Source organism: Harpia harpyja, chromosome 11 (genome assembly GCF_026419915.1).
Source record: "Harpia harpyja isolate bHarHar1 chromosome 11, bHarHar1 primary haplotype, whole genome shotgun sequence".
Lineage (NCBI taxonomy): Eukaryota > Metazoa > Chordata > Aves > Accipitriformes > Accipitridae > Harpia > Harpia harpyja.
In genome coordinates, this window is record NC_068950.1 from 18,711,703 (window position 1) to 18,738,473 (window position 26,771).

Below are 26,771 nucleotides of genomic sequence, written 5' to 3' on the forward strand. Positions count from 1 at the left end.
ATGCTATCATGAGTAGAATCATGTATAATGATAAACCAGAAGCATATTACTGGTTTAAGATTTTTATTTTTTAAGATATCTGATTTGTCTGTTGGGTATATTTGTTGCAACTTAGTTTTTGTAGGGGGACATTTCTGTATATAATTGTAATATTTATAATTCATATGCTGTATAATATGCAAATATTCTTCATAACCTTTTTTTTGAAAGTTATTTTTCTAAGGATTCAAGTATAAGATAAAAATGAAGAGTTTCTAAAATACTAAAAAGATATCATTTCAATTAAAATCAGAACTGCAATACTTCATGGTATATTGTGAAGCTTCTTAAAAAATATTTCATATAATACACTTTATTCTTATTCAATATCTGAACTGAATATCATAATTATTGTGTAAAATCTGGCTTTCCAGACTAAGTATTTGAGCATATCTGAAGCTAGGCTTTTCAGAGGCAATGCTTCTGCTTTACATGGAACAAAAGCAAGGCAGGAATTATACCAGGCAGATGTAAATGATTAGATTATGATTATGTATTTTTATTATGATGATGCTTTTACTCATGATGTGTTTCACCATATGTGGCCAGGCAACTCACTGGGATTTATCCAGCTTTGATATCAAGCAAACTATCTGAAAGATTGAGGCATGATGTATTACAAAAAAAAGCTTTGTTCTCTTGCAAAAACAGGTGATATTGTAATCTGACAAAAATATTGAGAGGGTTGTAAAAATAAGTCTCCAGTTCTAAACGCAATCAAATGTATATTACAATGATCTCAGTTACTGTCCTGCATTGGAGTTGCCTTATTCTCTGTCCATGCATTTTTCAGTATGCCTGAGTTGGGGGCCAGAAAGTACTGACCTGACCTCAGTGAAAGTGTTTTAAAGTTAATGCTAGCAATTGATATGAGTTTAGAGCTTAGACATGAGCAGCTCTGGCAGTTCAGTGGATAGTACCTTACCAGTTACCTCCCATCATTTGATCTTGTTCAATCGCTTGCCTGTTACCTTGGGACAGGGACCTGCTGTCTTTGTAAAATGAGTGTGCACCGTTTTTTGTGTGGATAATGATTTTGGCAGTTAACAGCAAGAGAATGGAGTGCTATTAATTTCCTAGTAGGGGTATAATAATGGATTCTAAGTAGATACAGATTTTTTAATTATTTTTTTTTTACTAGGGAATAGTAATCTGGAGAAGCAACAAAAAAATGTAAGCTCTGGCACAGTCAGGTTTCAGAACAGATTTCTAGTGTGTTGGATGATTAAAAAGGTGTCAAGTACAAATGTGTAGTTAAGCCACCCACTATAGCATTGTGGCAAATAATTCCCAAGAGAAGATGGGGGTTTTGGTGATTCCTTTAATACTCAGATTTCTTATGCTTGTCTTTTATGTCCAGGTAGCGAGGGAGTAAGCCATAATTATATCTGTAATCATACAGTCATTTCTATTGATTCTCAATTCTTGAGCACATGGCTTTTATTATACTTACTGAATCAATGGTTCCCGGAAATGCAAGCATATATTTCATAAACTATCTGTAAGCTGTCATTTATTCCTGTACTCTGTGTACATATATGTAAGCCTTTCCTTCAGTGCTTTCTTTATGACAGTTATCTTCTCTACTGTTCCGTGTGAATCTGCTCATTGATATTTTTTTCTTTGGAAAATTCAGATAAGATATTTTATGTTCTCTCTTGGAGAAATGTGTTCAAAAATATTCAGATTTTTACAGTAAATAAAACTGAAGCTGTTGTCTAGAAGATGCATAACTGAGGCACAACCGAATGGTGCCTTAATGGCTGTTAACGCAGTTTCTAGCTGAAATGGAGAGAAACTGTCAATTAACTAGTGTTGAAATGAATTCTTAAACACAGAAACATTTAAAGCTAGAAGTAGAATTGAGAATGCCTGTTTCAGCCAAATTTGAGGGGTCTTGGATGCAGTGGTGAAATTGTTAGACTGTAGAATAGCAATATCGCTTCTTGTCTAATTTGGCCTGGGGTGGCTAGCTTTCCTGTTTCCATTTAAAATGTGTTTCCTTCCTCACATTACAAATTAAACTGAAAATGTGACCTTTTAGATTGCTGTTCATATGAATATTTGATTATCGCTGTAGTGTACGTATGGCTGCATTTTATTTACATATTCTGTAAGAGTTTGTTCTCATTTAGTGCATGGGACATGTAATAAAGAAATTCTTTTCAAGCACTCCCCCATTTTAGGTGATTCTGGCTTTTCATATAGACCTTGCCACTTGGGTAAAAGATGTTTGAGGAGGGTTTTTTTGTAATTTTTTAAAATTATTAAAAAAAACCCAAACCAAACCAAAAAACGTTTTATTTCCATCTTTCCAGCTGAGATTCCTTAATTCTGATGGGTGAGGAGAGACTCATGAATGGTGTTCTTAAAAGCTCAAGACCACCAAGCAAATCCTCATTTTAAGTTATAAAATACAGTTTCCTATCAGTTAGTATTGGTAAAGCCAAGCCTGCAACACGTTGGCAGGACAGGCCATTAGGTATGCTCATGATTAAAGTTGTACCTTACTTCTGAGTTTTTACATTAACGACTTGACTAGAAATACTTAATTCTGATGTCACGTTTAGTAGCTTTTTCCAAAGTAGAACTGTGTTGAACGCTTCTGTGTGTAGCACGCAATTGTATGTGTCAGTTGGTTGTGGTAGATAAAATATGTGTTGATATTAACTGGTTTGTAATTACTTCAATTATTGGTGAAATGACTGTCTTAACTTTTTTTAGAATATTCTAGGTGGCCTAAGTGTACTTTTTCCCAGTGTATCCTGTATAGCTTTTCTGTCTGTATTTTCTTTGGAATGGTGGTGTCTTACATGTACTAGACAGATAAGTATAATTTAATTTGTAGCTTATCATTTAACATCTGTAATGCTTTTTCTGTATTTGCAATACTAGTCAACTTTAATGCACAATTCGTAGTCTTTTGCAGTTTTGGGTTTTTTAATTTTCCGGTGCAGTTGTGTGTGTTTGGACGCACACTTCAGAAATTCATTGTGACTTTCTGTTTTTGAAATACTGTTAAATCATGAAGAGTATGGGGGGGCTTCATCTGTTTATTTATGTTAGCAAAGTAAAATAGTTTTGCTTGAAGGTTTATTGACAGTTTCCACGTGCTGCCTTAAAACTTGGTTTTTGTTAGGGTTTTTTTTTTTCCCCCAAATGCCGTTTTCTCATTGGATATAAGATGTTAGCAGAAACTAGTATTTTCAAGTTGACTGAATAATGAATTTTTCCTCATATTTCATTTTTCATTCCTCTCTTCTATTTTTCCAGCAATAGAAAGTGCAGTCTGCCTGTTTAAGCACAATCAAATTGGTTTTTAGTATTCAAACAGAAATAGGTTGAAGAGAACAAATGGAAACGGTGCAAACAACTTACCTGAAAAATGTAGTAAACTTTTAAAAAGCACCGCCTGTACTATAATGAAGAGAAATCTTACAAATTATGTAGAGTACTGTGTTTTCAAAATGTAGCACCAATACTGGTGAGAACTTTTGCAGTTAAGTGAAACAGTGTTTCTTTTTATCAGAAGTTTTAGAAAAGAAATGTAAGGGCAAACAGTGTTAGTAGTGCAGCTGGGTGGTTCTATATAGAATATTAGGAGAACATAGGTCTGAGCTCTGCTCTGTTGCTGGCCTAGCAGGTGTTACTGGTCACACCAGCTCACCTTTCTGTGACACAGTTTTAGTTCTATAACATTCATGATTTTGTTATCTTTCCTTTTGACAAAACCCACTGAGATTCATCAGTAAAAAGGCTCACGCTACTCTCACGTTTCTGATGCCAATTTTGAGAACTGTTCTGTGTATGTTATTTTATTATTGCCATAAAGAAGAGACTCTTGAAATGGAATTGTTTTGTTTGTTTATTTTTCAGCCCCCCACTTCAAAAACAAAAGATCTGTAATTCATTTGGGGAGCCTTGCATCTTAAGCATTTATTTGTGTCATACAGATATTACATAAGACATGAGGATCACATCATCCTTATTTTCTGAGCACTTAATCTATCAGAGAAGCTATTTAGGAAAAAAAAAAATTATAGAGTTGTAGTATATATATATCATAGTAACCAGATGAGTCATTGATAATGTAAAATCACTGTAATCCAAAAAAATAAAACCTCACTCAAAAACCTTTTGACCAAAAATCCCAGCTTTCTTCAAAAAACATAATTCTGATGGCTCCAAGAGCAAGAGCTCTAAAATTTGCTCCAGGAAGCAATTGTTTCTTAGTGCCCAAGCTTCCTCACATTACCCTTGATCACTAAAAATAATGAGTTATAGCCATTTAGCGGGTTGTGATGTGGCTCCTCATCTGCAAATGTATTGGGTAAGGTCGGCAGGGAGTGCCACAAATGTATGAGAACAGGTCAGGCTGTAGTTTTGAGAGGCAGAGGACCTTTTAGTACAACTGTTTTTATCATAAGGGCTTATGAAATATTATTCTTATATTTTTTGCTGTTCTGAATGAGTAGTGATAGAGGCTTGGCATAGTGAAAATGAGATGGCTTCAGTGACTGTTGCCAATAATGCAACGTTCTGATAAAGCTGCTACTTTTCCTGCTGATTATATCAAATAAATTACTTTTGTCTACTGAATGTTTTTTTTATTCCCCAAGGTTTGTACCATCAGATGAGAAGAAGAAACAAGGCTGTCAACGAGAGAATGAAACTCTAATACAGAGAAGGAAGGATCAGATGCAGCCTGGGGGAACTACAGTCAGCGTTACTGTACCTTATCGAGTAGTAGACCAACCTCTGAAACTTATGCCACAAGACTGGTAAAACAGATTTCTCCTTTACAAAATTTCTTAACCAGGAGAATGCAGAATTTGGAGGGGACCAATAAAATGCTACTAAATTCACTAAAAAGTGAAGATACAGATATAAGAATGGATTGGATTGTTAACTGTGAAGGAGTCTTTTCTGCAGGTGAAAATAATATGAAACTAAACTTATTTAAAAGGTCTTAAGAAATCGCAACACTCTACATTCTAACAGTGTGAGCAGCACAATTAATTTTATTTTTATAGGTTTGCTGGAAATGTTCCAGAAATTCAAATAGGAATACTCATATTAATTTTCTGGTTCGTGATAGTGTAGTGTGCAAGTCACTGAAACATGAGCTGAGAGAAAAATCCTGCTTTCTTTTCCACTTTCTGAATGAGAGTCTGTTGGGAAGATGTGTTTACAGGCCTTCAGCATCTGACATTCTAACTTTTTTAATAGTTTAACAAAGAAAGCAAGCACATCAGACAGTAAAGACTGAACTATGTTTTCAGTATTGAACCACATTCATTGAATTGGATTCAATGATGTAAGATTACTTCTGAAGGGAGAGCCCCAGTTGGGGAAAAGAAATCATAGATAGCTTTTACTTCTAAGAAAAAGCTGGAAAGATTATTTTGTCTGTAGCCTATTCTTTGATGCTATGAAAACATATTTTTCTTTGAGCAGGAAAATTCTGGAGAAACATATTTTTGTTATTTGATGTAATGAATTAGGCAAAATTTTTATTTCTTCCTCATAAGTGTGAAGATTTTAGACACACATGATGACATTTTTGGTGGTTTAGTAACTTCCAAAGTAGATTTTAATGGAGAGGAATATTTTGAAACAGTTCTGTTCCTAAATTAATTGTTCTTTCTGTTGAGAACTTGAACTAATCAGAAATCCGTGGTTTTGAAATTCTAAATATCAAATAGCACTTAATGTTTAATGATCAAACCTTTATGAACCATCTGAAATGGATCCTAAAGTGCTTCTGACCAAACAGATGAAGTGAGGTCGTTCTTTTAGTTTGTTTTTATCCAAGGGAGAATCAGATATTAGTATCTAGAAATTAACATGTTGCTGCTGTGGGTTTTTTTGTTTTGGTTTGGTTTTTACTGTTAGCCATTACAAAACCTGTAACACCATTTTAAATGGCAAAGCTTTAGTCTGTCCTTTAAAAAAAACAAAAAAAACCCCCAAAACTCCACCTTGATTAATCTCTTCCATTTGGGATTTGGTAGACTTTACAATGAGTTAAATTTGGGGATTAGATTAGGGAGGTAATTATTTGTTGTAGTAGGTAGGAACCATAGTTGGATGATGTAAATATTCAAGAAAAAGATAGACCATATGTGGGAGGTCATTTGTTCTCAAATGTGTTGGGTTTTTTAATTTTATTTATGTAAAAGCTTCATCTTAATCACAAATTTATTTTCTTAGACTGCAGGTAATGGTTACATACCCTTACAATAAATGATGCACTTTGCAGAAATTTAGCAGCTGTCTCTTCTAATAAATTTTTAGAATAGAAGTTAACAGTATTCAGAATAAAGGCTTTTAAATTGATACATCTCAGTTTACATCGTTCATAGAAGATTATCTCTAAAAGGTTGGAGCACTTTTTAAAAGCAAAGTAATAATGACCAGAAATAAACACTGTTCAACTTCTTATGAATCTAACATGGGAAACTGAGCTGCGTTTTGCAAAGGGATGGAGCTAAAAGTCCAGAAAAATAACTTTTCTCTGTTAAGCAAAAAAAAAAAAAAAAAAAAAAAGGCAGTTGTGCTGGAGGTGTAGTTGTTCAATGTGCTATACTGCTGTTAGTAAAATAAGAAACTATGCTAAGGTATATTGCCTGTTTAAGAAAGCATGTAATTTAAATGTTCAGGGCCATCAACGTGTCTGTCTCTTTCTGTGTTCGTAGGGATCGTGTGGTGGCAGTGTTTGTACAGGGTCCTGCTTGGCAGTTCAAAGGCTGGCCTTGGCTCTTGCCTGATGGATCACCTGTTGATATCTTTGCAAAAAGTAAGGGGTTTTTATGTTTTGTTTTTAAGTGGTTTGGGGTTTGTTATTCTGTTTGGGTTTTTTTTTATGGGGTGTTTATGCTTATGGCAAAGTACTGCCAAAGTGCTGTTGGACTCAGGTGGTTGAGAAGACAGGGGCTTAGGTCTTTGCACAGATGGCAGATACTTATGCGCCCTCTGCAGTTGTTCTGTTCTGACCTGTGGAAGCTCATGGAAATCTTCTCAAAGCTGTCATCTTTACAAGAAGCTCAGAAATAGCTAGTGTATAAATTTATTTTCCAAGCTTCTAAAAAAAGGTGAAAAGACAATGTATATTACAACACTTCATAGATAACAGATTTACAGGCTGTCTTCGCATTTCATTACTACTTTGAACAGAGGATTGATCACCTAGTATTTCACTAAGAAAGCTTTACAAATATGATCTGGTGTCTGACAAAAACTTGGAAGTTTAATAAGATACAAATACTTTTACGTTGTGAGCTAGTTGTTATCACTGTATAGATCTGAACAGGTTTTCTGAGTTATCACAATTATGCCTGGTATGCTTTGAGACACACTGCACCACTGCACTTTTCTCACACAGTTCACTCTTCTGACTGTAATGTGTGCGATAATATTAAAGCAACTGTCAGCTTCTGGTCTCTGTTGCTTCATTGTAAAGCTGCCTTAGAAAATAGACCTTTTTAGAGTGTCCAGTAGTTTCTGAGCTACAGGTTTTAAAAAAAAAAAAAAAAACACCCACCCACCCACCCCCCAAAAAACCCAAACCAATGCGCACACACATAAAAAAAAAAAAGAAAACCAAGCCAAAAGACTTAGTTCAGTCTGTCATCTTCCAGTCAGTGTGATGGGGAAACAAGTTTGATCAGGTTTTATGTGTGCACATATTTGGTATGTGAGGTAGAAGGCAGAAAGAGAATGCTAGTTTGGTAAGGAGCAAAAAAAGAAAACAGACACAAGGCTAAGGATGTATCTGTGAACAAGAAAATAGAATGAGTTGCTTAAGGGGGGATTGAGAATGAGCAGGGAGAGAAAGAGCCTGAAAGCCAATGTAAAAGAAAAAATACACCACAGGAGAGAGTTTAACAAAAGAGACTAATGAAAGAAAAAAATAACACTTCAAAATGAATATATAGAGAAAATGGAAATTGTAAAAAGCAAAACCAAGAAAAATGCTGTTAAATATTTAAGGTCTAGCTAGTAGTTGCATGCTAGTTCCTATTAATTTTAACATTATGAATATGTAGATGTATAGAGGGCCATAGAAATTGTTATGACATGCTTTGACATTTTTGAAGTCTTCACTATGCCAAAAGATCAAAATCATAGCCTGTGTAGTTCAGTCTGAAGGTGTACAAATTCTTATCTTTTTCAAGTGAAAGAAGGATACCTGTTCTTACTTTTCTCGTAAAGATAAATTGAAATGGACCTTTTTTAATTTTAGAAATGCATTCTGTTTTTCCAAGCTGAGGTATTTTTAAAATATTTTCCTGATAAGAGTATCTCTAGGGCTTTTCCTAATGACTTCACTCATTCCTTAAAATAAAAACAGTGTCAATGGAGAGAGCACATCCAATGTCAGTCTGGTTGTATGTGTCTACCTTTACCTGGAGCTATTGCTTTGCCCATATTAATAGTCTTTAATAGTCTTCATAAATGTGGTTTCTTGGATCTGCAACAGTTCGTTGTTTCATCTGCAGTTTGCATTTCTTTATGTAAGTCACTGGGTCTGTGGTGATTAGCAAATATTGAAAGCTTATCACTGTCACTCTGGAAAACAAGCAGGTAGCTTACCATAAAGAATTCCTCAATAAAATTTTTATTGGACCAGAGCCTGTTAAATTGGTTTTGTTTGTTCAGTTGCTATGTCATGTAGCATTTTGCTGCTTGAGTCTCTAAAATTGTTCTCCTTAGTTTTCTTTACACGTGGTCTGAGTGTTTAATGTTAGCGTAGTAAACAAGCTTATTTTTGCATCTGCAAGTTAATGTTTGAGGTGAAATTTTGGATGGTGTCACTTTAATGAACAAATATTTAATTTTGAATACAATTTTAAAGGTTTTGCTGCTAGAGCATATTAGTGTGCAGTTTTAAGACTGATTTGTTTCCAATTAAGAAGTGAGTTATCTTCTGCTCAGTATCGTTTAACCTTAATGCAGAGATTCTGTCAGGTATTGATTAAGTTTTCTGTAAATGCATAGACCCTGTGTATCTTTATTTGCTTGCTCTGGAGTTATTTTAAAACATGCAACTTTGTATAGCAAAGGTGATGCATATGTATTCTTACTTTTCATTCACAAAGCTTGGAAATTTATCTGGCAATGGTACAAGCCAGATGACCACTTCTTTAGTTTATCAATTGAAAAAAAAGCTAATTTCAGATACCAATCTCCTAGAAAGCTCCTAGATATATCATTGTATAGATTGACCTGTGTCTGGAAAAGGGGACTGCTTTATTTATTTATTCATTTTAGCCATTTAGCTAAAATTGTAGGTGGATTTTGTGGAAGAAAAAATGAAGAGTGTGGTACCAGAAAAGATATGACCATGGCATTAAAATTAACTGGTTTCCACAAGCCTGGTCAAATGCTTCTGCTTTACTTCTCCAATAATATCCAAAATAGAAACTGCATCAGATTGGCTACCAGATAGGAATTGTACAAGACTTAACTACTTTGCACTGGATTATGTCAAAACTATGATTTGGCTAAGGAAATCAAAAAGAATCGCCAGAAGATTTTAATACTCACTGTGTTAATGCTTAGGCTTTATATAATTCACATGTGACAGTATTTCCCAAGAGCAAAATAACTGTTAATATTTTGCCACTTTTAAGTGAGTACTAAATCAGGGGAAATTGGCAGTTACTAAATGGACTCAGTCTTGAAGGTCTTTTCCAACCTAAATGATTCTATGATTCTAAATTTCTCAGAATGCTTCATGTAGCATTTGGGGGGTTACACTGGTATTCTGCTCTAAGTCTTCTACGCAGACCTGCAGGAAATAGCCAGGCTTCCTTCTCAATGGTCTCAGAAATGCTTCTTTTTTAAAATTCTTGGACAGTTCAAAGATTTTCAGAAAGAACTTCTTTGCTTCCCAAAGAAAATGTGCTTGAATTGGCATTAAGTTTCTGCTATTCTCCTAGAATCTATGCATCCAAAAATAGGGGCTGCCCTTTCACTTAAACCTGTAATAGCATGAAAACCTGATAGTGGCCACCAACCACTATATTTAGCTCAGTGCCCTTTATTAACTAGTTGACTTTCTTGAGAGATGGACTCATTAATTTTGTTCTCAGGCTCTGTTTCTGAAAAAAGAGGGGCGGGGTGGAAATTCTTTTTGACTAATAGTTAAACACTGTAAAGTCATCATGTTTGTACATTAAATGTTTTCCTGTTTCCTGTAGTTAAAGCTTTTCATCTCAAATATGATGAAGTACGTCTGGATCCAAATGTACAGAAATGGGATGTAACAGTGTTAGAACTAAGCTACCACAAAAGACACTTGGACAGGCCAGTATTTCTACGCTTCTGGGAAACTTTGGACAGGTATGTTTCCTGCTGAAAATCCTTAATGCTCATGCTCTTATGATGTTTGGTGGGAATGAAGACTTACGGCAACAAGGGAATTGTATACAGTGTAAACATCTGAACAATGTTTTAGCTTGAAAATACTGCTTGTTTAGATTTTCCCCAATGATACGGTTAAATATATACCGCTATATTTTCTTACAGACTATAAATAATAATCTCCACAGTGTAATATGCATGGATTTAAAGGAAGGGTAGTTACCATTAATCATTGATTAGTAGCATGATTCCCCATCTCCCTTCAGGCAGAAGGAAAGGAATGGAGAACAAGCTAGGTGGTGTAGAGTTTTCCTTTTTTCCTCCAGCCCTCTCCTTGGACTGCACTTCTGAGCTTACAAGCTCTTCTCTTTCTGTTTCCACCTCACTAGATTACAGTCTAGAAAAGGTGAGAAACTACCTTAAGGTAAAGAGCCACAAAGCATTATCTTATCCTGATGCCCTTGAGTCCACAGCACTAGGTAGAAGAGGAAGTCAAAAAAGATATGGCACATAATGAGTTTTGGACTGGCAATTCTTCTGTATCTTAGGGGCCTTCCAAGTCCTTAGCCCTGCCTTTCATGAGAAGCGAGGGATGGAGGAGCACCAGCAGCTCTGTGAAGAGCAGCATTGCTTCTGACTCTGCTTCTCTGTGATCTCAGGAAGCTCATTGCAATACCTTTTTCAAGTTGTAGAGAAGAAAGTTTCTTACCATGAAGCAGTTGAAGAAATATTGAGGGAAGGGAGAAGTCCATGCATTTCCTGAATATTTTATCTTTTCATGTTGATTGCACAGCAAACTGCTTGAATGATTGAGTGAATTTCAAAAGGAAAAATCCTATCGGAATTTTGAAAATTCCAAGCATCAAACATTCTGTGGCTTCTTATTTAAAAGTCTCAGCTAAACTATATATCTGAATTCGCAGAATGAACTAGAGTTATCTTTCACAACAGTCTTCCAATGCTAGAAGTTATGTGATGCTTTGGAAAACATGAATTTTCTTCAAAGGTTTTAGCTGACTCTTTTAGTGGGACAGATGTGGTGCATAATGCAGAGCTCCATGGCATATAAGACACTGCATCTTTTTGGCAAATTGCTAGTTCTCTAAGAATTTTGTTTTAACAAAGTCTGTGCATATTATTCCTGAGAGTAAAATTTCTATAAATACGAAAAGAGTAGTAATGTTGTCTTCTGTTAATTTTTTTCAGGTATATGGTAAAGCACAAATCTCACTTGAGATTCTGAATCCTTCAGTTGCCATTTATTTCCTGAAGTACGGATTGAGAAAAATGAAAGGTGCTCCAGTTTGGAGACCAGAGCTCACACTATGTGATATGTCAAGAACTTTACAAATGAAGAAGGGTCACAGTTTAAACTTTTTATAAAATCTTGTTTGGATGCTTCATGCTATGGCAGGTTGATGATACCTGTTCTTATTCAGAAGCAAAGGGGTTTTGCTTAAAACTATTTTTTTAATGTTGTTAGCCTTCTAGTCTGCAATCCAAATTGTATATTTTGATAGCAGCAGTTTCTTCTCTGTTTTGTTAAATTAGCCACATTTTTAAATAATGTGTTTTGTTCCTTATAGAAAATAGATTGATCTTCACTGCAGGTTACAAATGTGTGTATGCATGTGCGCATGTGCGCACGTGTGTGTGTGTGTGTGTCTATATATATAATGTATAAAAAAAAATTATAGACACACTTATACACATATAGATGTTACCAGGCTTTCTAAACCACTTAGCTTCTGAGCTTAGTTTTGGTTTTCTTTGCTTATTGTTTCACTTACTGAAAATATTTTGTTGTGAATGATACTACATTTTAGTCAATAGGACTTGCAAACTGAGCAAAGTGAAAATTGTTTTCGATAAATCAAAACATCAAACTGTATATGTATATTCTGTCAGTCTTTGTTGAAAAAGGGAAGATGAAAAATCTAGACACACTTTTTTGGATTTGTAATGTCCCAGTTTACTAAATCTTTAAACTTTATTATAAGAATACCTTCAAGTCATTAACTTTAAATTGCCATTCTCCACACAGGTCTCTCTAAGCTGAAGGTGTGCATGTGTACATTCCCATCTATCAAAATACCTTTGCATATGAGTCTAAATGTTGCCTAGATTAAACAATGAATAGAGAAGGGGAGAGAGTTTGGATGTTTTTTTCCTGAAACAGCCGCCACAAGGAATGAATAATTTTAACTTCTTTACATTTATACCTCTAAGACCACCTCTAATATTATTATCTTGTGACAAAGGTAGCCCAGACTATGTCCACAGGAGTTGTAGTTTTCTGAGATGAGTGGCTGATATGGCCTCCTAACAGTCCTGCATTGGATTGGAAAATGAGCCTACTCCAATTACCAAAGAACAGATTTTCTTGATCTACAGTATAACTGAGGCCAGAAGACCCTGGTACTTATATGAATTTATGGTATCTCTGTATCTATTTAAGAACATTAAGTTGATGTTGCATACCAGTGGATGTAGAGAATGATCGAATACTGTAACACCTGCATGAATTTTTTTCTGGGATAGAAAACACATGTTTATATTCCTGTTCCTGAACTTCCGAACCATGTTTTTTTAATATACTTTACATTTAAGGTTTGACAAAAGTAAAATGTTCTACCTATTCTTGTTTAGTTTTGCTTTTTATTTGATGTTACCTTCATTTTTAGTAAATGCAGAAGGCACATCTCCTTAAGAGGTTTCTCAAACTATGTTTTAAATTTATGAAGACTGTGAGGTCTGACTTTAATTAAATGTTTCCATCCCTGCTATATCGAGACTACTATTTTTAAATGGCCTTAATGGAAATGTAAAAAAAACCCAAACCACCAAAAAAAAAACCCCAGTGACTCCAACATTAGAAGAAATTGACACTGGATTTTTGAATGGATTCTGTGAAGTGACTTTAGAAGAGCAGGCAATACAGAACTACTAGAAGGTCTTCTATTTGTATGGGCAGTTGGTCAATACCAAATGACTGTTTTTTCCCAATACTTAAGCTTATTATAAATGTAACCGTGTCATACATGAGTGAGCTAAAACATTCAATACTTTGTTTTAACCTGTACTTTAGTTAGAAAAGCTGTAATGGCTATCAACCCAGCAATCACTACCATGAGGAAGTGGTTCAATTTAGGGTTTATTACTGCTTTAAATAGTGGGATATCATGTATGTTTTTTTTAACTCTTAAACACTTCCAATGAGAAATGTAATTTTTTTCAGACTTAATCAGTACTTCGTGGCCCATGCCGTTTTAAAGAGATTTGTACAATGGGCAGCGAACTTAAAAAGCAAATTCTGAAGAAATGTGTGCTTCGTGTGCTGTGATATACAGACTATATAGTGGTCTTAAAATAGGCAAGGTCCAATTATCTTTTCTCTGTCCTGTATTTCATTTGTGTTTTAAACGCATGTGTAATCCCAGGTCCAATATTGTATACCGGAGATGGCTTGCTTTAGATGTAAATTTATGTATATATTGGGAATAACTCCTCTGAAACTAGTGAAGTTACATGGATGTGAAACTGGCAGAAGAGCAAAATCCATGAAATCTTTGTATTGAACTGTGCCATTTTTTAGGGATTGAGCATAGACCTTTAATATCTTAGAATTTGTACTTGCAAGCAATTTACAACACAAGTTATAAAATATGTGTTTGTGAAGGAGTCGGCACCTGATCGTGCATATTTTTGTCAGTCATAAAGGTAGTGATGTTTATAAAATGAGCCATTTTGCAATCAGATTCCTGCTGACATTATTGCAAGTTTAATTACGTTGTCAGAATAGCATTCCTGCTGCCTTCATAAATAACTGCACATAGATTATGAAACTACTTGGACTTAAAAATTTAGCCTTACAGCAGCATTTTGCAAAACAGCTGGAATTTTAGACACTTATGCTTAATTTATCAACAAGTTAATGTAGAGTAGTAAAGGAAACCGATACTAAGAACTGGGGAAGCTGGAGGATCAGACATCTGTTTTAGTGAGCTGCATTCTTATTGTTGAGCAAATTTGACGCACTACTTAGAGGTGTATAAAGTGTGTAAATTGTACTCAGTTAAAATGTATAACTAAAACTGAGCTACTTCACTGACTGTAGTTTACTGAACAGTAGAATGATAGCAGCATGGGAATCGGATATCAAACTGGCTGTTTCTATTAAACATCTTAAGTGTCATAACTCTACACTGTTTCATAAGTACAAGATAAACGAGATGAAACACGATAAAACAAGATGAAGACTGGTTTGAAGTCTGCTATTGGGTTCCCATACTGTCAGCAGGTGATTATCTCTTTTAGTAGCAAGGTTATAGGGGCCAGTAGACATATCTGAAGTAATGATTTTATATTAAAAACTAAAATACATGTGATTTATACTATCTGAGCTTTCTGAATGCTACCCTGAATAAAGCAGACAAAGGGGGCATTTTTTTGTAAGGTAAAGTAGGGCAACTGCAGGGACTTGCATACCTGAAGAAACTGCAGATCAGCATCCTCAATTGAGTAAGCTCAGCTATTTAGTTATTACCTGGAAATTTTTGTAGCAAGATAGTTTCACAAATAGGTACTAAAGTCGGTGCTTAAGCTAGACAATTTATAGAACTGTTCTGCAGTGGTGTAAACCTTTTTATTTCTGAATACAGAAGAAAATGTAGATAGCAGATTGTGTGTTAAGTTGCCCTTGATCGTAAGTTGAACAATTATGTGATATTTGACAGATAAGCCTTTATCAGAAGAGCAAATTTGTTTTTGGCTTTCATTTGATATGCAGTGTATAAAATATTACCATTCTCTGCAGGGACCTGCAAAACTAAGTTTTATTAGTACAGCTTTCATTCTTTTGCTGGTGAAATATGCACTTAGTTGCTAATTCTTGCAAACACAATATGAAAAAAAAAAAGCTGGTCAAAATTAATGGCTTAGGGAATTTAAAATTTAATGTCATGAATGCATTTTAATTCAAAAGCCATAACTAATGCCAAGTACTTTATTAGAGCAATGTGTTCATGAAAAATTAAAATCCCTGTCTGAAGAAACCGTTGGCCAAGTAGGTTACAGTTCAACTAGTGTGTGCAAAAATGTACCACAAACTGGAATCTCCAAATGTCATATTTGGGGTTGCTCATTTGTTACTTAACTGATTTTTTTTTTGAAGAGAGATGGCAGTTTTGCTTTCGTTTTCTGAACACCTACGTACGTCAGTAGCAACTGCGTAGTTTTTGTGTAATGCTAAGACTGTTAACATGATACAACGATTCTGAGGCAGTGATTGAAAACAGATCACTTTAAGTATGAAGTTGCTTAAGTGGAGCTCATGCACTTGACAAAGATAAAGATGGTTTCTTAATGGAACTATGATCCAGTGGGTAACATCAAGTCCATTGTTCAGCTGTCATTGACTTGTCTGTAGATCATTCTTCTCAGTGGTGATGCTATTATAGAGGGCAAGTTTGAGAATAATGAGATTTAATCAAGCAAAATTCATTGGTAGGTAGTACACAGTGACAGGCCATGCATCCAGACTGATTTACTGTGTTAATTTTACTTTAAACAAAAATTTTATAATTTTTTAATAAGAATGCAAAGAACAATCTCAAATGTTTGAAACTTTATTGCAGAGACTAGTTCACATATAAAACTGAAAGATATGAGGTGGTACATAAAATCTGTAAGAAAAATATCTTGGTTTATGGTTTTCATTTGTATCTGTAAATTCTTTTGCTCAGATTTATTTTATTTAAAATTCAGAAAAACTGGTTACTTGCTTCACAAGGTTCCTGTATGTATCACAGAAAGCTGTCAGAGGTAAATCTTTAGCTGCAGTTGCTGGAAGGTTTGGTTGAATGAGTTTGTAGATTATAAATTCTGGCCTGCATCAGTGGGCCCAAATTTTAACAGTGGTTTTGAAGGTTCAGGTTAAAATGAAGTCTTGTAAGAATCTGATGGGGACAGCCACTGTTGAATGAAAGAAGACAAACTTCTCATGAGGTTAAACCTTTAAACTCTCACGTAACTGTCATAAACTTGTGTTTAATGACTGTTTCCATAAATCTTAATTTTTTTGATGTGTCTTGCCATTTGACCTATTATTTAAGATTTGGACTGTATTATTGATGTTTTCACCGAGTTAATAGTTTAGTATCAGCTCAAGTCCAACTTTTGAAAATTCTTAGCAGAAGTATCTTGAGAACTTTCAGAGGTGGGATGTCTTCCTAAATGCAATAGTCAACTTGGCTGTGAAAGAAGAAACAAAAAAAAGCATGTTTCTCTTGTTCCTACCATTCAGGACCAACCCTGTAGTTCCATAATACTAAATGGATTTTTATCAGTGAAATAGGAGGTAAAAAATACCTTAAAGAAACTGCTTCTAATATTTCACTTGCTCCTGCCCTCTTGAAATCCTATCCAGGAGACCTGTCCAGACCCTCATCTTTTTCTCTGACTTATTCTTTCTGCTTGTGTCTCCCAAACTGGGACTGTTCCCAAACCTGCAAGCTTTCTGAGGACCTCACCTCAGCACACATCCATGAATCTTTCCTCTGCCCCATCTTCATCAGTGCACAAACAGGGCAGTGGAAGCACAAGAAGCACAAGCTCCTCCCTATTATGTATCAAAGAGTTGGTTACAGACTTTAAAAAAAAAAAATAAAAAAAAGGCAAGTATGACCTACTGAATACTACTTCATCATGCTTCTTTCTAATTTAGTTTTGTCCTGTAGTAATGAAGCTTTGAGGTTTTGAACATAAAAATATTGAAGGCATACTAGTTATTATTTCCTTAATTATTATTATGTCTCTAGTTATTCTCCAAGGTTCTTTAACTGTAGATTTCTCCCTGTTACTGCAGATAGGTATTAGGAGCAGAATGGTGAATGATTATCCTTAGCTCCACGGAGTTGAGTCAATCTTAACCTGAGACTGAATGAAATCTAAACACTTAATTACCTGACAGCCTTTGTTTGGCAGCTGGCAAATGATTTGAGGAGCACCACACTAGTTTTCTTTATTATTGATTTTGTGAGAGACAGATCTAACGTAACAAAGTTATGAGCAGTGAAGAAAATAAAAAATTGATACTTGTTTTTCAGATGCTGTTAAACACTTGTAATAGAGCTATTTATCATTTCATAAGAATTGTGAGGTGACCACAGCAACTAATACTAATCCCAAGAGCAGAAAGCGTGGATTTGATTGTTTTCTAAGGCTATGAGTTATCAATAAATTTTGCAGCATGCCCTTGAAAAAAGTTCACATGGTCGTAGAAAAGGTAGTGTAACTGAATGGTACCTCACCAGCTGTCTCTTTGTATTCAGTGGGACATCTCTGCTGACCCCTTCCTCAATTCAAGCATTCCTACTCAGGATCACTGCAGTGGGGAAGGAGGTGATCTTTTACGTATTCAAATCCCCTATTGTGGAGCTTGTTTTGGTTGTCTAACCAGGCGTTCTTCATTCTGGTAGTCTTGAGAATGGCTGTCCTGATTTTCTTGATGCTAACATGCTACTGAAGGTATGTCTGTGGGTTTTAAAAAGATACAACCCAAAGTGAGTAAAATTACTTAGCAGTGCTCCACTTGTTCTTATGACAAATATCACTGCTGAAGATCCTGCGAATAACACAGGTGTTAGAGTGGAAGAGTAATTTAATTACTTCAGAATGTCATGTATAGCCACTTTGTATGGCAGGTATTTTCAGCCATTCATTGACCTAACTGTTTAAATTCGTTTTTGCATCTTGTGTGAAACTTAGATTGCAGGTTCCACTGGAGAGAGGAGATCTTTTTATTCTGTAATAAAACTTTTATGAAAAAGCCTCTGTTTTATGCATGATGGAAGCAATTAGTCTGGTTGCTGAAAAGTTGCTAAAAGGGGAATAATGGGATTAAAGATGAGAGGGGAAAAAAAAAAAAGTGAAACCAAAAAATCCAAACCCAAACAGAGAAGAGCTTCCAAAAGTGAGATTGCTAAACTGAAATATGTTTACAACAATTCATTGTGAAGTCTGTGTAGAACGAATTTATTTTTGTGTTCAGCGGATTAATGACCCAAATTTCTTTCCCCATAATCTTGTTTTAGCTTTATCAAACTGAATGATCCACAAATTCACTCAATGATATAAAGTCTCTCTTGACTTTGATTAATTTTCAGTTTTAATCTTGGATTTTTCTGGCTTTGGTCAGTACCTGTTGGTCTGTTCATCTAGCCTTTTCTTTCCCCCACATATCAAGGCAGCTGGATGATCTTGTAAGTACAAAATTAATTAAGTACAAAATTACAGTTAGTTTTGTGGTTATATGCATGTACATTCACATTACTATTCCACTGAGAAGAAATTTGCATCCCTCATGATGCACGTTGTAATTTTTTACATCATTACTTCTGTAATGCATCAAAATTAAAGTGCAGTGCTCTCCATATGTTGAAATTTTTTTCAGAACAAATTTGACATTTGGCCATACAACATGAGACAATAATCAATATGGTAACTAAGCTACGTAAGAAATTATGGCTAAGGAGAACTCTGCATTTAATAATGGGCCTCTCGGGAGACTTACTTTTACACTGATGCAGACTGAAGAAGGCTGTGTTCTCTTAGCCCTTCCCGAAAGCAAGAAATAGCCTTTGAGAACTTTAGCAGAACAAAATCTGCCAAAAATCTGCTAAATATATTGAATATGTTAGGGATTTATCCATTTAATATGAGATGGTCCTGAAACATCACACAGGTATCTTCAAAACATTCTCATGTTTCACACAGTCTGCAAGTCAAAACGGTAATAAATTTGCCATTGCTAGCCCAACAGTTATTTGTGCATCATATCGTGCAACACATTCTTTAATGTGTTTCTCTTCTGTTCTGAAATCATGATTTATACTGTTATTCCTGGGATTAATGCCTTCAGATGTGTTACCAGTCACATCAGGGGAGGGGGTGGGTGTAAATATTTTCTAATTTTTAGCTCCTTAAGTATACAGTATCTCTTGCAACAGGAAATAATGTCCATTGCAGGTGGTAGTGTATCTGGGAAGAGATACATAATAGAAAAATGGAAAAATAAGTGGATTGTGGCCACTGCTTAATAATGGGATTTGGGGGGCACAACAGTACAAATGCATGATAAGTCGTCATTGCCACAGTATCTCAACCTGTAGCAAAGTTTTCTTACATCCTGTCCATTGGTTCTTTCACAGCATTTACTGCCAGTGGTTTTCCAGTCTCCCATCTTCCTACTGTATTGCAGTACTTGCCCACTTTTTATTTCTGTAAAAATAATTCAGCTGATCAGTACTGTATTGCTAGCCTTGTAAACAGTCATTGACCATATCATATCCATGTCAAATATTTTTTTATAGTAGTAAAACATGAAGTTATATCTCAGTATTTCAGACATAATGTCTGGTTTTCTTTAATGCAGCTCTTAATGTTCCATACCATACTTAGCAATGCAGTGTATAGCATTGTCTGCAGACTAAAAGACTCCTTAGAAACCAGCGATAACCTTGAAGCTTTTAGCAACAAGACAGAGAAATGGGGGTTCCGCTGTGTCATAAAATGATAAGGTGAGGAGGTTCAGGACCATCAAAGGCGTGATATTTCTACAGCTGCTACAGGCAATCATGATTTATCTTAGCTTAACTTTTTGTTTATTTTACTGTGGTTTTATGCTCTGGAGATTAGAGAAGTGATGTGTAGTTTATTATCTCAAATGTCAGAAAAAGTCTATATGGGAACTTTCATGTTAAGATTTACATGCTAAAAAAAAATGATACAACTTCTTCATCATGCCTTTTCCTTTGTTAGAATGTGCAACTGAAATGATCTTAATTGAAGTAGTCGCCTGACTCAGCTAACTGTTGTATCTTTCTCCCTGGGTAAGCTAGCTGACCCTGCAAAAGCCTAATTTAGGTCATGAGGTAAATTGACATAGCTTTTACATCAGCTGAGTATGTAGCTAATAACTGCTAAAGACAACATTTTTTTCTACTATTGGAAACTGATCCCAGTGTAAAAAATTTTATGAAGTATTTTAAAGTTAGGAAAAACTGTGAGTCCACACCTGTGTCTCTGAGAAAACATCTGCTTGCATAGGGCCAGATTCATTTTGCATCAGCAATGCCATAACATGATTGATATAAATGATAGTGTAAAGTACTGATTTTGAGATGGTTTACTTTGAACCTTTAAATTTTCTAGAAATTCATTGCTTCTACCCAATGACACTAGTGTCTGATAATTTCTTTGCCTTCCCATGAAGGTAGCAAGCCCAAATATATCATATATATGCCTGGAAGGCAAAAATTCTGCTCTCTGCCTGCTGGAGAGTATGAATGATTGCTGTTGACTTATGCTTCTAAATGGCATGTCTTGTGCACTTTACAAAGAAATTCTGTGCTATTACCTTCTACCTTCCTGTTACACCCCTTTTAACTCCAATTATGTGAGGTAATATGTGCATCTTTCAACAGAATGATAAACCTGATTTACGAAAGTTACAAGCTAAAGTGCAAACCCTAATATCATTATTTGTATCGTCCAGAGCTAATACAATTTTCCTATAATTTTCCACAGATGTCTTTTTAACTATTACTCTTGCAAAAGAGCACAAAGAAAGAAAATTAATGATTCTAGATCAAGTATTTCCAGTATTAAATTTATCTAACTAAATTAGATGTGGAAAGTCTATGTAGCATGCAACAACAGAGAGCACAAGCAAACTAAGCGAGGAGCATTCAGGTTTTCTGTGGGAACGTGTTCCTCATCCAAACTGCAGCACCAATGTAGGTGCACCATTTGAAGCTCACTCTAGATTCTGCATAAAGTGGTCAAGAATGGCCAACATACATTTCATAGAACAAATCTATGAAACTTGGGCTCTTGCTACTGCTAATTCAGTTGCTGTGGAAGGATCTTATAAGCATTCAGGGTAAGTGAAAGGCTTGCAGTCCTAGCCTAAAACTTGTATTCATCTAGTAGCCTTCATCTCGAGTTTGATCCTGCAGTGGTGGGGGTCACTTTGTGGCTGATGTAAGCCCTGCTAACTAGTCTTTTTGGTGACTTCTGTTGCATAAAACATTATTTTTAAAATGGAGATTGTATTTAGATGGGTTCAATGTAAACAGTTTACTTTGTTTTCACTTTTCAGGGGTATGGATATATTTTATCAGCACTAGATTTTTTTAAGAAGAATGTAATTTGTGTGGGGGTTTTTGTTTGTTTTTTTTTCTTTTGTTTATGTAGTATGTTTCTCCTGTGTTGACTGACCTCAGTGTTGTTTATTTCATCACTGGAAGAGAAATTAACATGGGGTTTTTTTGAAGGCTCAGGGAAGATCTACTGTGTTTTCCAGTACCTAAAAAGTAGCTGTAGAGGTGGCAGTGGTTCTTTCTTCACAAGGATGCACGGTGACAGGACAAGAGGCAACAAGGACAAGCTGCTTCAGGGGAAACTGTCTGGACAAAAGAAAAGCAAAAAGCCAAAAAAAAATTAGAGCAATTCAGCATAGGAATCGTTGGCCCACGAAGTCGTGGAAACTTATTTCCTCACTGGAAGTACTCAAGATTTGCCTTAAGTGGGCTCTGGATAACCTAGTCTATGGCCCTGCTTTTAAGAGCAGGTTGGACTGGGGATCTCCAAAGACCCGGACTTTTCCATGAACCCATAAATCTCCCGAGTTGTCTCCTTACTATCTCATGGTGTTTCAAGGCTACTGATCATTCTCCTATCTGGTAGAGATGTGCAATGTGTTGTTCAATGTTAGGACCCAGTTAATCATATATCTGACTTCAAATAGAAGTGCTTAAAGTTAGATGTTCCTTACTGAGTAGAGGGCTTCCATGACAATAGACTTACTGGTGCTTTTCAGGGACAATGAACAATAACCACTGCTCCAAAGCAAGACTGACTCCCTCACATGCTGATAGCAGCAGCAGATCAACTGCTTCGTGTCAGGGCCTGGAGGGCCTCAGGTGGCACCCCCTGCCCTGCCTCAGGAGGCCCCTGCCTCAGGCCCTGCCAGGAGGTGCAGCCCAGCCCAGGCCGTTGCCCAGAGGCCTGCCTGACCCTCCCGGCCTCATGCCTGGTTTGTCCCTGCTCACAGGCTACCAATCCTGCTGCCCCCCCGGCAGTTTTAACAAAACCAAAGTTATTTTCCTCTCTCTCTCCTCTCCCCATGTCAGCGAGGTACCTGGCTGGGGGAGCAAGAGGCTCTGGGACACAGAGGAAAGCGGTAAGTTTTGGCCTTCACACATGTTACTGTATTTCAGTTGTCTTCTCAGTTTAATCAGTCAGTTTATAATTAGCAGAAGATGGCATTATTTAAATGTTGTTCTGAGCAATCTTCTAATAATGGCCAGAATGATTTTCCTATGTAAATATTAACAATCAAGTTTATTTGCTGATTGTTTCCCCTGCCAGTTAGTAGCGTTGCTTAATTCACGCCTATCTCAGCTTAAGCAGAAAAGCACTTAGAAAAGTTGCTTTGTATTTTTTTCAGATCTAGATTGAGAAAGTTACTTTTTGTAAGGTACTTCATATACAAGCCTGTACCTGTAACTGTGGAAAAATGTACTGCTGCCTTTCTTCAAGTGTTAGCTATGATTTTTTTCCCTCCTTTATCAAGACAACCACAGGGTTTTTTCAATTGATATCCAAACATTTTAAGAGTAATCACAGTGTTTCTAGTCTTGTCTAAATTGATGTTTCTGTAAACCTTCCCTCAAACCAGTGTGGTACATTTTTGTATGTGGAAACCAAAACCATACCATGAAAACCCATTTTAAACAAGCTTTTTATAGAAATTTCATGTATTTTCAGAGTTGCCAAGATGATTTAGGTAGGCAACTTCCAATATAATTAACCCTCATTTATTTTCATAACCACTAATAGACTGAAATGATAATTTCTCACAGAAATGATAGAACTGAACCAGGTATTACTGCAAATTGTTGTGCTACTGGCAGTAGTTTTGGGGAGATGTAAATGTCCTTCACAAACCTTAATGTATTTATATTCACAGGAAAAATAACTCTTTCTGCATGACCAATAGTCTGGGCACAGAGGTGAAGTCAAGTCAACTTTTTAACTTGAAGTCCAGATTAATGCTGAATGGTTTTTCATGAATAATATACTTGGGGGGGTGTGGGGGGGAGGAAATGGCACATGGTGGGAAAATGAAGCTAGTTGTGAATCAGGGTTGAATCTAGAGAATTGAGGTGAAAAGAAAGGTTGGAGGGGTGAATGGTTAGACGAAACAGAGTTGAAAGATTTTTGTCTTCCCATTCCTCCATCCCAATCCATGTCTATCAATTCAATATAAAATAACTTCTTTTGCTTAAAAGCAGACCTACAAACTGCAGAGATCCGTTGAAGCGGAAACCTTCATACGTATACATGTGTTGTGGACCTGTGTGTGCAGTGTAGTATTGAACATGCTGGTGAGACAGCCAGGAGGCCACACTGCCAGAGTCTAAGGTTCTTCACCAAACTCCCAGCTGTTCTAGTGGCCCACTGTAGTGGGAATGGAGTAATCCTGTTTCCATAGCTGCCTGGCCATTTTGACTGAAAAGGGATAGCAAAGAAGCAGGGCAGGCCCTTTGAAATCCTTGGCTTCAAATACTCCCCAGTAACTTTTCACTCCCATTCAGTGTCTTAGCTCTTTTTTTTTTTTTGGTGTCACACTGCTCCCCTTGTTTGCAAGTCCTCCCTAGCTCCCAACCAGTCATAAGCCTTGACATGCACAATGTTGATGTTCATTGAAAGGGTGATCTGTCTTAAGTGCCTTGTTCCTTACTGGCTACTGTTCAGACTGTTAAATGCTTCTTGTCACAGTGGAGGGACACCTCCAGAGCTGGCATCTTTTCACCACCATTCCTTATCCAAATCTATTTCCATGGCTGCATCTGTTCTGGGATGGGAATTGTATTCAGAGAAACCTCACTGCAGCAATCAACAGTGTGCAGGGCTTTTCAGAGTTTGGGGATTTTCAGGTGAAATCCAAACAAATTGGCCTGAAATTTTTCCCTCTGTCAGAAAGTAGCTGAGCTCTGAGACTCATGCACAAAGAATTAGACCCGTCTGCCTATCAGTTTACCTCCTTGATCTGCTAACCACTGGTGAATGAGTTGAGTCAGTCTATGCTTATTCATAAGTGGGAGATTCTACTATTGTGAAGATATTTTTTTCAGATTTCATGTTATTCTGAGAGACTTCTGTTTGTCTCTAATAGGGTAACAGGGTAATCAGATTTTAGGGGTTTTTTTAATCTGAAGCCTGGTAGTCAGTACTCTCTTCCTGTTATCTTCCTAGTTTAACTTAGGGTATGTGCCTTCTTCCCCTCCAGCTGAATATATTTACTGATGCAAGACAGGAGCTGTCTTCAGTGGTTAGGGTGAGTGTCCTGGTTTCAGCTGGGATAGAGTTAACTGTCTTCCTAGTAGCTGGTACAGTGCTATGTTTTGAGTTCAGTATGAGAAGAATGTTGATAACACTGATGTTTTCAGTTGTTGCTCAGTAGTGTTTAGCCTAAAGTCAAGGATTTTTCAGCTTCTCATGCCCAGCCAGCGAGAAAGCTGGAGGGGCACAAGAAGTTGGCACAGGACACAGCCAGGGCACCTGACCCAAACTGGCCAACTGTGTATTCTTTACCGTGTGACGTCCCATCTAGTGTAGGAACTGGGAAGTGGGGGCGGGGAATCGTTTGGGGACTAGCTGGGTGTTGGTCAGCAGGTGGTGAGCAATTGCACTGCGCATCATTTGTACATTCCAATCCTTTTATTATTGCTGTTGTCATTTCATTAGTGTTATCATTATTAGTTTCTTCTTTTCTGTTCTATTAAACCATTCTTATCTCAACCCACGAGTTTTACTTCTTTTCCCGATTTTCTCCCCCATCCCACTGGGTGGGGGGGGAGCAAGTGAGCGGCTGCATGGTGCTTAGTTGCTGGCTGGGGTTAAACCACAACAGTGAGACACAAGGCAAAAACCTGTTATCCAGACAGTTTTATGCATCTTATGAACATTCTGAGATCTTATTTTTTGCTCCCAAATCTCACAGAGGTCTTGAAGTCTCACTGATCTCGTCTCACTGTGTTTCGTCTCATAGAATCAATCTTTTTCTCAGTGTTATTTCTCCTCATCAATAAAGTTGCTTTTCACTAACAGTAAAAAGATCTCTGAGATGCATGTACTTCACAAAGTGAACCAGGTTTTCAGCATTTCTTATTGCTGGAACTGAGTAATGAATGTTTTGGATTAATAAAGTTTAGAGATCTCAAATTTCTCCCTTGTATGCCAAGTGAAATTTAATAGAGCTCTTTTACATATCAGCCTACCAGTTTCAGGAAGCATCTGTTTTTTCACCCTATTGCTTTACAGTTCCTGAGAAGGTTAACAGTAAAGATACCTCTACCAAGCCTGTCTTGTGAGGGAAGTCAATATGATTATACTTGTCAGGCCTTCATTTTACCACTGGTAACTTACTTGTTTACCTTGCTGTTGCACTTCTCTGTAATGATGTCTTTCCCCACAGCTATTGCCTCTAACAAGGTATTGGAGGCGATTTAATCCCTTCTGATGAAATATCTTCATACAAAATATGGGTGGTTTTTTGTGCTTTGATGTCCTTCTGCTTTTCCTGATTACTCAAGAAATTAATTTGCCTTCTTTTCCACAGAGTATGTCTTTGATGCTTAGTTCTTCATACAGGGGAGGTTGGGAAGGCTTTCTCTTACAGAAATAGATCTTTCAGACAACTGTCGCTGTTGCTAGCTCATAAAGCCAAAACTATGGCCATGTCACAAGCCTGTTTCAAGTGCACAGCAGGTTTTGCTGGCCTGCAACAAGGCTGCCAAATGGAACCTCCTCTTGTTTTTGTGGCATGTTCCATCTGAACCCAGGCAAGGTCATGAATCTCCTGAGAAGCATCCCCATTCCTAACATAAAAGGAACTATTCAGGATAAACTCAAGGCTTTCATGAGGCTTTCTGCTATTGTTGAGGCACCGAGGACTGATTCAGTTCTTGGTAGAGCAGTCCTTCAACTCTTGTTTGTATGAAGTACACCAAGATGCCCTGTCTGATAAATATGAGGGTGTAAGATTCTTGCTTGCAATGACCCATGGTATAAATGGATATGTCAACTACTACTCAAAGCCAAAAGAAAAATGCTAGATGGTTGCTTATTAGAGACTGAAATTCTTCAAGATGTGCATGGAATAACGAGTTTCAGAGATGAGTTAAATGGAGGAATTACAAGATTAAATTCTCTGATTTGTTCTGTGGGAAGCTGGGTGATCATCATAGTGTGTTTTAGTCTTAAAATGAAGTGATTTTTAGAGTGGTTTGCTTTAC

General features: G+C 36.5%; 1 protein-coding gene across 1 annotated transcript in view; it reads left to right on the plus strand.

Annotated features, from left to right (window-relative positions):
• The window catches only part of CDC73 (cell division cycle 73), a 126,356-nt gene extending 110,251 nt beyond the window's left edge, over window positions 1–16,105 (plus strand). The window contains exons 14-17 of the mRNA XM_052800598.1: window positions 4,659–4,820; window positions 6,738–6,838; window positions 10,245–10,386; window positions 11,614–16,105. Of these exons, the coding sequence (XP_052656558.1) occupies window positions 4,659–4,820; window positions 6,738–6,838; window positions 10,245–10,386; window positions 11,614–11,650 (442 nt within the window). The 3' untranslated portion in view covers window positions 11,651–16,105. The remainder of the gene's footprint in view (window positions 1–4,658; window positions 4,821–6,737; window positions 6,839–10,244; window positions 10,387–11,613) is intronic.
• Window positions 16,106–26,771: the final 10,666 nt, after the last annotated feature.